The sequence below is a fragment of the Hypomesus transpacificus genome, chromosome 8 (assembly GCF_021917145.1).
Source record: "Hypomesus transpacificus isolate Combined female chromosome 8, fHypTra1, whole genome shotgun sequence".
In the NCBI taxonomy this organism is placed as follows: domain Eukaryota; kingdom Metazoa; phylum Chordata; class Actinopteri; order Osmeriformes; family Osmeridae; genus Hypomesus; species Hypomesus transpacificus.
In genome coordinates this window covers 1,222,906-1,236,798 of record NC_061067.1, presented here as the reverse complement: position 1 = coordinate 1,236,798, position 13,893 = coordinate 1,222,906, and the positions used below count along the sequence as shown (strand labels likewise).

At 43.1% G+C, this 13,893-nt stretch overlaps 1 protein-coding gene across 1 annotated transcript; it reads right to left on the bottom strand.

The window, feature by feature from the left end:
- Window positions 1–11,289: 11,289 nt before the first annotated feature.
- On the bottom strand, window positions 11,290–12,209 carry bhlhe22 (basic helix-loop-helix family, member e22). The gene has a single exon (XM_047023585.1). The coding sequence runs from the start codon at window positions 12,176–12,178 to the stop codon at window positions 11,378–11,380; it is 801 nt and encodes a 266-aa protein (XP_046879541.1). The 5' UTR covers window positions 12,179–12,209; the 3' UTR covers window positions 11,290–11,377.
- Between the last annotated feature and the right edge of the window lie 1,684 nt (window positions 12,210–13,893).

The window sequence follows — 13,893 nt, the reverse complement described above, 5'->3', positions numbered from 1 at the left end:
CATGGTTTTATAGCCTATCAGTATAGTTATATCAGCTCGATTATGTCCCTCCTTTTTCTGCACCATAAGGCTGGTGGGATGGCCGGCTCTCAGGCTCCGTTAAACAAACAGCGTCCTGTGCCGGGCGCAGGTGACATCGGGACCGGTGAGGTGACACTTCTAGACTCTCTGAGCAGAACACTCACTTGTCAAGAGCTACAGCCAGCGTGAATGAATACGTGTTCCAGTAAAATAGGGGAAATACAATGCAAAACTGCACTTGTCCGTTACACGACCGAAATGTACCGTGTTGCTAAGAAGGCACACTCACTCGGACACAAACCATGGACATGTTTGGTTCGACACAACATGTTCGACAGTGGTTTAATCAGCATTCGGAGCTGGATCCATTAAACGGCATTCCTCCTGACTATTTACCAATCTGTTTCCAACACAACTCATTATTTGTGATAAATTAGCTGGTGATTACCGTGATAAACAGCTATTAGATTAGTGAATGGATGGGGTGTACCTGTCAGGCTAGACTCATCGGCTAATAACTAGCATTCAATGAATAAATAACGACCTCCCTCATTTTGGCTTCCTCCATTACCTTCTGTTTGGTATTTGACTCTCGTGCAGATTGATTTCTCATCTCAAACATCCCTAGTTTTCAATCCGAGATGAAAACTGGTCCAGATGTGTACCACCAGACTTCACCGGGGTCACAGGTAAGTTTTGGGATGCAAAAGATGCAGGGTACATCTTAACATGGGCACATGAGGGTGAGAACGGGGAGAGAGAGGTAGGGAGAGAGGGAGGGAAGAGGGCGGGGAGAGGCAGGGATGACTGGTCATCCATTACCAACACACCCCCTGTTACTCTTCAGAACCTCACAGTAACACCAGACAAGGGGGTGTGTGACCTTCAGACATTAAGCAGGGCTGTTAATTGACTAATAATAAAATGTTTTTATTGTGTGTAAAAAAAAAAAGCCTTTAGGATAATTGAATTTCAGTCTACCCCTCTTTCCCTTTTTGCTGAGGTTGTAAAACGTTGCCTAGTTAATGGCACTAATGAGAAAGAGTACAGGGAGAGGGGTGATGTGTAGGGGGTGGGGGGTGATTGCTCACACTAACCCCTCTACCTTAGTCCCTCCCTCCCTACATCCTTCCATCCTCCCTGACTATGCTCCCTCCAAACTTTACATTTAAACCACTCTCATTAGGGGCAGATTACGGCGCTGAAGCCTATTGGTCCTCATTAGCGTCCACTGATCCTTGGCTGTTCTCGTGTCCTAACATCTTTTAATTAGCACTCTGGAAATCTAATCAATGTAATAACTTGGATTAATCTCCTCTTTTTCGTTTTATCTTCCCTCATTCTTTCATTCGGCCGAGTTCTTGGCCCTCGGGCACCAAGTTGGCAGGCGGAGTTGCGAAGCCTCTGGTCTAGCCGCGAGATGACATGACGAGGGCGTGTGTTGAAATAGTCCTCGAAGACCCCGGTGGAAGCTGAGATGAGCTCCTGTTTAATCAGGAAGTGAATTCGACCCCGTAACAGTTTGAGCCAGCGGGGCGGCCATTCTGGATCTAGAACAACGCATAGTTTCAGGTGTCAAAGAAATGGCTACCATGAACCACACTGCTGCACTCGCTATAGCTAGCTAATCTGTATGTTCAGGTATCCGGTTTAAAGCATGTGTAACTCAAAGTGCTCACGTAAAGTTGGCTGTTTGTTTAGCAGTTGGCAATTCTTCATGATGTATCTGCAGTAGCTATGTGAATCATGTATAATGAACAGTAGCTGTGTGTGATGTATGAGACATCTTCTGTAGTTCCAGGGAAGACATGCAGTGGAGTCACAGACACAGGCACCAGGGTGTGTCGGACGGCAGACTTGCTCGACCCTGGAGAGCTGGCACGCCTCTCATCATGTGATGATGAATGATTCAAGCAACACACACTTGAAAACACACTCACACACACACACACGCACACTCCCTGGTCAAGATGTGCAGATTACTGTACGCCGTGACCAAACACACAGCTACTCACATGAGGCATTGTTGCCAAAGATGGCTTTGCGACACACACTCTCACGCACCCTTGTTGCAGTGCTTGAATATTCAGACCCAGGCGCTGGAGAAAGGGGGAATAAGGTTGCGTTTATTATCAGCTCCCTTGGTGTCCTCTAAATTGCCTTGTTTGCTCGGCACAAGCTCACAAACAGATGCCGTCTCCTCTGCTCAGGGTAATCTGCTAGGTCTCTGGATGCTAACTGGAGGGCCGCCGTGCCACACACACTCATCTGACACACACACACAGACACACACACAGACACACACACACAGACACACTAACACACACAGACACACACACACCCATCTGACACACACAGACACCCATCAGACACACACACCGCACACATGCCTGCATGTGCACACCCACACACATACAAATACAAATACACGCACACACATACAAATACACGCACTCATAAACACTCACAAGGTTGAGCAAGAGAAGAAACATGACATTTGTATGCACGCACACACGCGTGTTCACGCACAACGTGGGCCCTTACAACTACAGCAAGGCGCCCTATATACCACAGAAACACGGTCGGTTCCTCACCCCCTTAAAAGACACCATTTCGCTCTTATTAAGAAAATCTGCATTTGGGAACAATGCAATGCCATCAGTCGAAATTAATCTGCTTTGACTGAACCCTAATGTGACCGCAGTCATCGAGTAATTATTGTCTGGATGGCTGCAGCAGCCTTAACCACTATAGCCCACATCCCCTCTCGCTATCAGCAACCCTCCCACCCCCCACCCTTACGACCCCCAGACAGGGCTGGTTGAAACCAGAACAGTGCTTGGTGGGTGAGCACCCCCCTCCTCCCACTTAGAGGGGGACCGTTACGGGTGAGACGGGCGTGTCAGTTAGCGCTCGATCAGTGAGCCGCGTTTAGCCCGGCTGTATTATTGTGATTAACGTTGACCGAGCGGACGACTGTCCGATTGTCATCCAAGATCCCCTCAGAGATCAGAAGGCTGGCAGAGGAGGCAGCTTGTGCTGTGGTACCACTTGAACACCCACATGCTCTCATGCACTCACACACAAAGGGCACAGCGTAGGATAACGCACACACACACACACACACACACTCATGCAGTACACAAGCGCTTTCTCTCAACCAAAGGGTCTAATGCGTATAACAAGTGTTGCCTGGTCAGCCCCGGTTGTGTGTCTGTGTCTGCGATGGATGTTAGACCCCCCCCTGCCTACATTTCTGGTTGGAAAACATCCCTGTGTTTCTGTCTGTTGACGCTTGTCAGGTCGGGTGCCTCATGGCTCAGCATGATCCAGCTCTTCCTCGCCCTCTTTCCCTCTCTCGTCTCTTCCATCCCTTCCTCTTCCATCCCTTCTTCATCTCACACCTCGCCACCAACAGAACCAATTTGACTCTGGCTGATTAGAGTAATGACGGCAGTCCGGCAGAATTTGCTCCTGCCCACTGTACGTCACATTGGATCACAGTGGTGGCCAGTGGGGAGTGTGAGGGGCATTGAGGGGCGGAGGGCGTCTCCTCTCCCCAGACGAACCCTCTGTCTGGATGCTACAGAGAGAGGGGCTTCAGACCCCAGACATGCTGCTGCTGGTTCATGTCCACCACACTGGTTAAGGCCCGGCCCATATTTTTACAATTAGTCATTTAGCAGATGCTCTTATCCAGAGTAACTTACTGTAAGTACAGGGGACATTCCACTGAGGCAAGTAGGGTGAAGTGCCTTGCCCAAGAACACACAATGTCATTTGCGTGGAAACCACAAATTAAACCGGCAACCTTCTGATTAATAGCCTGATTCCCTAACCGCTCAGCCATCTGACTCCCAGCCATATTACCAGTGCTACTTCTGTTACCATGTCCTGTCCATGCACACAGACACACAGACACACAGACACACAGACACACAGACACACAGACACACAGACACACAGACACACAGACACACAGACATACAGAGCACAGCAGGTAACAGGAAGAAAGCAGTAGTAGAAGAGGGGGAGCTTTGAAAGGCTGGTCTAGGGCCTGTTAGAAACTGTATGGTAGCAGTATTGGAAGATTAGCTTCAGGGTGCTTTGCATTTTCTTGTGTGTTGTTCATGAGCTAGTCTGGGGTTTTTTTTCTCTTCTTCTTTTTCTGGAGCCGATATCCGCATGTCAAAGGAGCATCCGTGTGTTTGTGTGTGTGTGTGTCAATGTGCTTTAACGTGCGTATCGTTTGTTTATCTCTACATTTATCCGTCTGGCTGTGCATGTGCGTGAGGATCTGTGTGTGTGCTTCATTCAGGGGGGGAGAGGGGGAGAGGGGGGAGAGGGGGGAGAGGGGGGGGGGGTAATTACTAAAGCCAGACCTCCTCTCCTCTCACGGCTCTGGTGGGTCCGCCGGTGGAGAAGAGTCAGTTTTGATTACAAGGTAAACGGCGTGGCGTCAGACAGGGAGGGGGCTACATGCTGATATGCATTCTATCAGGATGATTTATGCAAATTATGCACATTATTCCCGCGGGAATCTCTTCTGAAACTGCCAGGATAAATTGCAGAAAATTAGCCATAAAATCCACTGTGCAGGGATGTGTGAGGTGAGGGGCCGCAGAGAAGCCAAGGACATGGGGGCTGTCGTGGTTACGCTTGGCCTGGCCCCCCTCCTCTGGCCTGGCATTCAAGGCTGTTAAAGACCCTGACATGGACAGATATGGTACACAGACGCTCATGTTACTAATCTCATTTCAGGAAGTGAAACTGGAAACGGCAAAGGTTTGTTTCAGACTGCAGACAAAGGTTCTGTGCGTTTTTTACTTAAATAGATCAATGTGGGACATGTTTATTTATCTGTTAGACATTTGTTAGAGTACAACATCCAGCAGGGAGAACCTAGAAAGACCAAGAGAGGTTCTGGTTTGTTGATCGGCTGCAGAATGAGTTTTTGATTTAATCAGTGTTTCTTTGTGGTGAACAAAATTATTATTCGAATGTTTATCTGTACAATAACAAAGACCTTTGTCGTGCCGAGACACAAGATCCTAATCCTGGGATTAGATTATAATCAAAAACATGCTGCACAATCAGGTAATGGAGAGATATTTACACAAACATATAAACAAGCATCAGTGACATTAGTCACAAATAGGACTAGATTTTGCTTCTCTTCGATTGGCTCACTCCTCGTTCTGGCCTCTCTATTGGTCTGGCCGGTCTGTGGTCACATGACCAGCTGTAGGCATGTGGGATATGATGAGAGGTGGTGAGTGACTCGCGTGGTAATTGTGTCATCCTCATGTTTTTATTTCGATGTGGAATCCTGAGTTAATGAAAATCAGAGACAGGAAATGAATCCTACCTTGGATGAGTTTTAATGGGCCTAGAAAGGGTCGTCACCTGCATACTGATACAACGCTGAGAAGATATAAGATACATTCACACACGGGCAAAAGAGATATTTCCTTTTGAAAATGACATCATTAAGACTCATGTTAGAGACAGTAAGACATAAGGCATTATTTTGTGTCTATATTTCGATGTAAAAAAAAAAATCGTATTACTGTTCTTAAGAATAATTTCTTTCCATGAACACATTTTAAATCATTCTGAGCACCCTAACAGAGGCAGGAGAGAAGGCTTCTAAACCCTGTCTGTGAAAGACATACTCAAGAGCCGCTCTCATGTTAACGTGTACCCTTAACTCCACCCCTCCTAACACTCCCTCTAGAACTTGGGCCAGCAGATGATACAAATCAATGTAGTTCATACAATCGTGTGCGATGCTATTGTCATTTTAAACATATAAATCTTGGGAGATAAAAATAGGATTAATGGAATTGAGGAAAAATAGAACACACATGATTCTACGTGTTTGCATGTGCAGGGGATTTGAAACAACATGAAATATAAAACAATCTGAAATTGTAATAATCCAAAAATGTCATCTTGTTGTTGGCATAGCTACAATCAGAACTTGTTTTTCTTTCTTGTGCATTCAAAATACAAACCCCCATCCTAACCTATGTCTTCCTCCTCTGGCCATGGTGGGATACACCAAACCACTCCTGAAACTGAAGGTTAATCTCATTTCAAACAACACCACAATTGACTTTGCTGTTGACCAGTGTCTTGTAATCCCAGTGGAATAAAAGAAAATCAGATTACCACACAAAAAACGCCACCGGTAAACAAGGATTAGGAGGTTTTTTTATGGGATTTAATCTGATTAATATGGAGAGGAAAGGGGGTCGGCTGATGTTACTCAATAATTATATTTCAGATGGGGAGATAATCACATGTTACTGGGTCACTTATTGTGGCCTTTTGGAGCATTTAGTAATCCACATATAGCACCATATGTCTTCTTGACCTTAAGACTGCCTTGCACAATATCCTATGTGACAATATGGAAAATACAAACAAGGGTGCATACTATAATAAAATGTATTAATATAGTACATTACTATATTTTAGTATTAAGGAGATTATTAGAGAAACAAATGTATAAATCATCTTTCTTTTGTCACTGAGCAAAACTCAGATTCAGTCACATTCTGTGGCGAAATACAAACGATGACACAGCGTGTCACAGCAAGATGTAACGATGAAGTTTAAGTCAGATCAACGCAAAGCAGTTCATACAAGGGCACCATCGTCATGACGTCTAAGCTGTGCTCTTCCCTGAGGTCCTTCCCCGTCATGTCACACCCCAAACTGGCCCGAGCGCATTGCTGTTCCAAACAGGATCACAGGATAAACTGACTCTGCATGCTGAACAGCATCAATCCACACCATATGATATGCTCTACATTTTATCCTGAGATTCTAAAACTTCGATCACGTCTGTCTCCTTACTAGTAATAATAAGCCTGTGTGTTGCATCACATCCATATCTGTCTTGGACTGTGTAGCTGGTGCTGTGAGGCCAGGAAACCTGGAGCGGGCTGTGATATCACAAGACTGACAACTATGACTTACTGGGCAGGGTTTGATATTCGGCGTCTTGGCCCATGCGATGCATATTTCTCCATTTCCTGTTTATGACACCGCGTGGATAATTCAATTCCCTGTTTCGGGCCTCTTACTGATAGGAGACAGTTCAATTCATAGCGCTTATGTATATTTTGTAATTTCCATGTTTATCATCTTTCGCATACATCACATCTGTGGTGTGAATAGACATCCTGGTGGTTCTTGATATGGTAAATTGGATATTTTATGGTTCATGAAAGGGGTGATTTTTATCTTTTCTTTTTTTTCATGACCTCTGAGTCTATCCATAAATGCCTCCAAGACATGGTGGGCTTTATTAGAGTCATGAAATAAATACAAAAGATTTTGTTGATTCTAGCTACTGTTCGCTACTCCCTAGGTTGCGATTGTAGCTCCTCTAGTACATTTTCTGTGCAACAACATCCTCTCTAACCTCCAGCTAACTCACGCCTCAGACAGAAAGTTTGGCTGTCTTCCTATAGCATTACATTTACATTACATTTATGCATTTAGCAGACACTTTTATCCAAAGCGACTTCCAAGAGAAAGCTTTACAAAAGTGCATTGGTCACTGATCATAACAACGAGGTAGCCACAAACATTGCGAGCAGCCAAAACATGAAGCATACATTGTGAAACCAAATAAGTGCCAAAGGGAAGAACCATGCAGAGCATGCAGTTAAACAAGTTACAATTAAACAACATGAAACTCAAAAAGTGCAAGTGTTCCTGTATTATGTTGCGATCTCAGCCATGAACTCAACACCCATCGCCCTATAATTCTTAATCCTTTAGATCTACACACTCTACAGTGTGTCTGTACTCCAGTAACTTACACAGATTTACAATGAGCCCAGTGGAAAAGCAGGACCATTAACTCTCCTTCTACAGTAACTCACTCATCAAGAGAATGAGGGGAAATCACCAGAGGGGAAAACTATCAGAGATTGAATTGAGATGTTTCACATTCACATGCATAACCCTGAGGACTAGATATGTTATACTTCCATTCAAAACTAGAAAAACCTGTGCTGCTTTTGATCATCTTATCTGTGCAGTTTGGGTCCCCCCCCCCTCCCTTTTCTCCCCCTCCTCCCCCACCACACACACACGTCTCTGTCTCACCCCTAGGGAATAGCTTCCACAGGGCTAATGTGAGTATTAGTATGGGTTAAATGCTCCAGTCATTTGTGCGTTAATGCACATTGCATAATTAATGATTTTTGTTAAGTTTCAGTTTCCATCAGCCACAGAAAGCTGTCGTTACTTTGTGGTGTGTTCAAAATATGAGGTCGTTTTTTTTACTAGAAAGTGTTCTGAAGCCATTTGTTTCTGGTGAGTAGGATCCTGAAAGTCGATGAGGTCCAGCAGTAATTGCCGACAATATTTATATGCCAGAGCCATTCTGATGTCTGCATGATTATTTCCTATCCTGATTAACACTCATTCCGTGATGATTCAAGGCATTTATGTGCATGATGGGATTAGATAGGACAGTGTAATGACCCTGTTGTCTAAATGGCTCGTACAGATTCTGAACCCTGATTGGACAATGGAGAAAGGTATGGCAGTTTTGTGAATTGGGGTAGTAACCTCATCTAGGTGCTCAAATTCCTGCCATGAGAGTAAAATACGTTGTGAACTTAGTTTGAGATGAGTCCAACTTCAAATGAACTCTATGCATCAGCCATTGCTTTTGTGAGAAAAGTGTTAGACAGTTAAAGTACCAGAAGGCAATAGATATATAAATGTATAGTTTTAATTGTGTTTATATAGCTTAATTGTCTATTTTTTTTGTTTGTGTTAATACTGTACCGGTTGAGAATGAATGTTTAGAATATGAAGGTGTTCCTGTGCACGTTTGTCTGTATTGTCAAAACGATTTGCAATCTAGTTATTATTTGTTAATTCAAGTTCACTTCGTGATATTATTCAGAAGCAAACAAAATTGTGTTCAACTTTACATGTCAGAACGTGTTGACAGACTGATGGCCAGTTTTTTACATCTTTGTAAATAGATTTTTGTAACATTCTGCATCATCACAAGTGTAGTTTCACAGTAATAAGACGTGTGTTAAAATTGTTGACCTCTTTCTAAAGTAGATTTTTTGGGGGGGGATCGTTTCTGAACGTACCTCACGGAATTATGGTGCTGTCCATGGTGCTGAAATATTCAGAATGCCAGTCAAAATGTATAAAATCTAAATGTAAAATGTAAAAGAAAAACAATACAATTAGTCATTTTATTAATTTGATCTGAAAGCATATCTTTACTCTAAAAAAAGTAATATTTTAATACATAAACCTTGAACATTTTCAATATTACATATTTATATATATTTATACAATTAGATGAATAGAATTTCAAGCCTAACAGTGGTACATATTAACCTGTTACATGGGCCTATTCATTTAAACACTTCCTAATTGTATAAAAATTCCTTGTGTATTGGTCTTTCAGGAAAGGTTGCACTTGACAGCATGAGCTTATCCCTATTCAAAAATGTGTCAAACTGAAGAGATAACATCGTTCTCTTTCTACTCAAAATGAAACATTTTAAATCCTGCTCTTCCGTTATGGTCAGCTGTTCTGAATGAAATGGAATTATGAGGACTACAAGCGGTTGGCCTTTCATGGGGATTTCTCATCCACCATTTTATGGCTGCCCTTTAGCCCTGTCCGAATGTGAGAACCATGATAGACAGCACATCAGAACAATAGGCAAACCGACGGCAGGGCAGCTGATCACTGATAGGCTATGTTGTGATTAAAGACACCCAATTATGGCAATGAACAGTGTCGTAATTACGTTCCTTAATCACATTCTGGAGGTCTAATTGCCTTAACGATGTGTTTCATTAAGTGAGCCTAGGTATTACAGTAGACAGTTTTCATACACAGTTGTTTTCGAATTAACATATTATTAGACACCGTCATGGAAATTATTTTAATAATCATAATTAAGGTCGCCAGAGCTTTGTCATGTAATACTAAGAGACATTTTTTGATAGCCGCAGGGCAATATTGCCCACTATGTCTGGCCTTTGCTCCCAAGGCTGCGTGTGTTTTTACAGAACAGAATCCAGAAGAGTTAAGACTTTTGATGGAGCAGAAATACTATTCTGCCTCAGCATATTTGTGACATGGAGAGGTTTCGAGGATCATCACGTATATCTTTTAGTCACCATATTCCTTTTGGTTACCCAAATAAAACGTTTGTATCTACGACTCACATTGTTATATCAAACGTGAACAAGCTTCTGTGAAAGGTGATGAAATGTTAATAGGTAATTTTCAGATTGCAAATGTAATGTTAAAATCCAAATAGACATTTTTGTCAAAAACTCAAATATGGGATTGGTTGTGTTTTTCTTTGTTGTGTGACATAAGACGAGCAGACATAAAAATAAGTGTTGTTCAAAATATTTTAATAAAGCTTTCCAACACATAAACACATACAAATGGCCCTCTTTACCATTTATGAACTAACGTATCTACAATAATCTTCAGTTTGACCTGACAACGCGCCTGATCACTCAAGACCTCAACCTTATGGTTAGCACAATATGGAAGAAACGCAAATTACACAGCAACGTCGTTGATGCAGAATAACAATTTACCATGCAAACAAAATAAACAATTAATAAATTAATAAAGACCAATTGAAAACGACCTGGACATAAATACGAGCTTTAAGAGATTCACCTGAACGTTAGGCTTTGTTGCAGTGTCGATTGAAAAGTCAGCAGGTTTCTTTTGCTAGATAAACAAGTGATTAAACCATCTTGATTCGAATTGAATGATTTCATACTTGCTTTTCCTTATGACATTCCTCTTGGGTGCTCAGTAAAAAAGTACACGAAATATAGCGTGATAGCTAAGTAAACAGCAAACGTCTCTTTTAAATTGAAAAAGTAAAATAAAAGCAGCGATATTCTGGTTTATTAGATCAACTAATGTTCCAGGACGTTGTCCCTCTATTCAAGTGAAATGGTCAAAGTTGTCAGGTCATACAAGTCTCCATAGGGTCCACATCTGCGCAAGTGATAAACAACTTCAAACTGCATCTCATGCAGCCACTCATATTCTGTTTGGTTTTCTCTGTCATTCACACCAGCACTTAAAGTATGCTTCGTATACACAATCAAGTATTGTCTGAACAAAAAGCGCTTTTTGAATGCATTTGTAAATGTTATAAAAGTATTCATCGGCATTACTTCTCGGTCTCGTTTTCTACTGACTGTAATACAGTAGCCTAAATCTCCTCTCCGAAGTCGAAGTGTTTTAGAAAGTGGTGTAGTCTTCGCATGTGCTTCTCTGAGTCTCTCTTAATCGGTCACTCTTGTGATGCAGTTAAGGCTTGTCAGTACATTGTTTACAGAGACTAGAGGTGACATTGTTGAAAAGAGCACATTTATCGGGACAGGAGGATGCTGGCACTCCGGTGGGAAATACCGGTGGGTACCCAGGCGGCTGCTCGTACGCACTTAAGTTGGGTGCTGCCAGAGCAGTGGTGGCGGGTATTGAAGCCGCAGAGATGGCTTGGCCTTGGTTGAGATAAGCCACAAGCCTCCGCATCTCTTCCAGCGCCTGTGCCTGCATGAGGATGTAGTTTTTGGCGAGCAGTAAAGTGGCGATTTTGGAGAGTTTTCGCACGGAGGGGCTGTGCGCATATGGTATGACGCCGCGAAGCTCGTCCAGCGCGTCGTTCAGGTCGTGCATCCGCCGTCTTTCGCGCGCGTTGATGTTTAGCCTGAGCGTTTTCTGCTCTTTGTTTTTCTTACCTCCCTCGGGTTTACCCGCTGCCACCGTTCTCCCGTCAGCAAGGAGGACCATTTCACACCTGCCGTCACTGTCATCGTCTGGACTCTGCTCCCCGCCACTGCTCTCGGTCCTGTTGCCACTCTCCCCGTACTTTACACACAAAGATCCGGTCGGCAAACCCAGCGTTCCCCCTCGACCCCCTGCCAGTCCTCCAGGTTGAATTGGGTCCGAATCGGTCTGGTCGAAACAGCTTATTGGAGACTGGCGGTCTCTGACAGGCAGGTCCATTCCGGCTGTCGATCTGAAAGGTTCCATCTTTTTGTTGGACACGGCGCTGAGAGTTTTGTGGAAAATGTCCCCTGGCCCGTTCAAGTTCATTCTCCTGTCCATAGCCTTCCAGATTCCACTTGATTGTAGGCTATATGTGTTGTGATTCTGCTGAAGCTTCTTGTAAGTTTGTTGCCCTTTGTGCTGTCAGTAGTCGGAGTTGGTCTTGATAGCTTGCTTGACTTGTCAACTGAGGTGTGGAGATTCGGCGACTCCTTCTCAAAAGTGCTGCCCTGCTCTGCGCTCGTGCTGCTTATCTCGCTCTGATTCACCTTCAACAGATCTCTACACCGATCAGCGTCACGCGCAGGGCGCAGGAGTCTTTTACATCATTATCTCGAGGCGGGTTATTAAAGAGGATTCGCCTATTGGGACAGAGGGCTATCTCCCCCCTCTCTTTACCCAATCACGTTAACGTTTTAATTAATGGGATTTAAACGGCGACAAACAATCCCGCGTGTTATTTCGCTCTCTCCATCCCTCTCCGTCGATAGTACCATGCGCACTATGATACGGGAGAGTACTTATAAGGTCTATTATCAGAGTAAACGAATACACGCGTTAACATGCTGTTTACAAAGCACCCTATACGCGCTATTAGAAACCCTGTCCTTAACTCTGCATTCAAAGATAGTCTAGCCACTAGTCTAGATAGTGTTGTAAAACATATAAGGAAAACTTTCAATCGCAGTTAGATTTAAACAGAGCCACAATAGCTTTTTATTAACTGCAGAAACAATCTTTTAATTTAGTTTGTTCTTATATTGCTATTACTCTGCTGACCGACATTTCCACCATTCAACTCCATCAGTAGAAAAATATTTATTTTTTCATTATATTCGTGACCTGATTCCACATGTTAACAACCGAAGGTATGATAATACTGTATTAACCTGTAGAAAAGAGCAAAAAAAAGTCCCTGAATTGATCCAAGTAGTCATTTTATTAAACGTTTGGCAACACTTTGCAGTAAGGTTATATGTAATTACCATGTAATAGTAGAACAATACCTAAAGTAAAACCTTACAGGAATTGTTGTGTAATTCCATGGCATTTCGTGTCAGCAGCATAGATTATTACAAAAGTGAAAAAAAGGCACTCTCTGGGGACGTGTGTAAGAGGTACGGTTCAGTGAGAGGAGAAAAGGAGCAGTTGAAGGTTACATAACCAATGCAAGATCAATGTCAACATCCTCTTACTCCTGGAAAGCCCAACTTCCCACATACCAAAATACACTTCTGTACTGCTAAACTACATAACATTTTTATTACGTAGCGGTTTTTGAGAACCTGCAAAGTTGTTACCATGCTGTATGCATGGTAGTTAATGTAACCTTATTTCAAAGTTTGGCCAAACAATTCTCTAGGTTAGTAACTCTCTTGTCTTTTAATGACAGGTTGCTCTCTGTGTCAATCCCACCCATCCCAAGACCAGCGCAAATGCACTGGGGAAATTGTAGAGTTTAGAAACCATGCCGACAAACTTCTCAAGTCAGAAATTACTTGTGGATGTACTGCCATCTACTGGGTAGATATATGTTTTACACTCATTTCTGTAATACAACATTGGAATGGAGGGACTCTGTACGTCTGTACATTTCAGAAAGATTCAGTCTTTTCCAGGGGAACTCAAGTCTTTCTTACATTAGCGATGAAGCAGCCGTGAATACAAATCTCATCAGACAGTGTACCGACACAGCCCTGGAGAGAGAACATCTCTCATCTCTCTAAATGTAGCTATGTGCACTGATCCTGTTGTACATTTATTGTACTACTCAA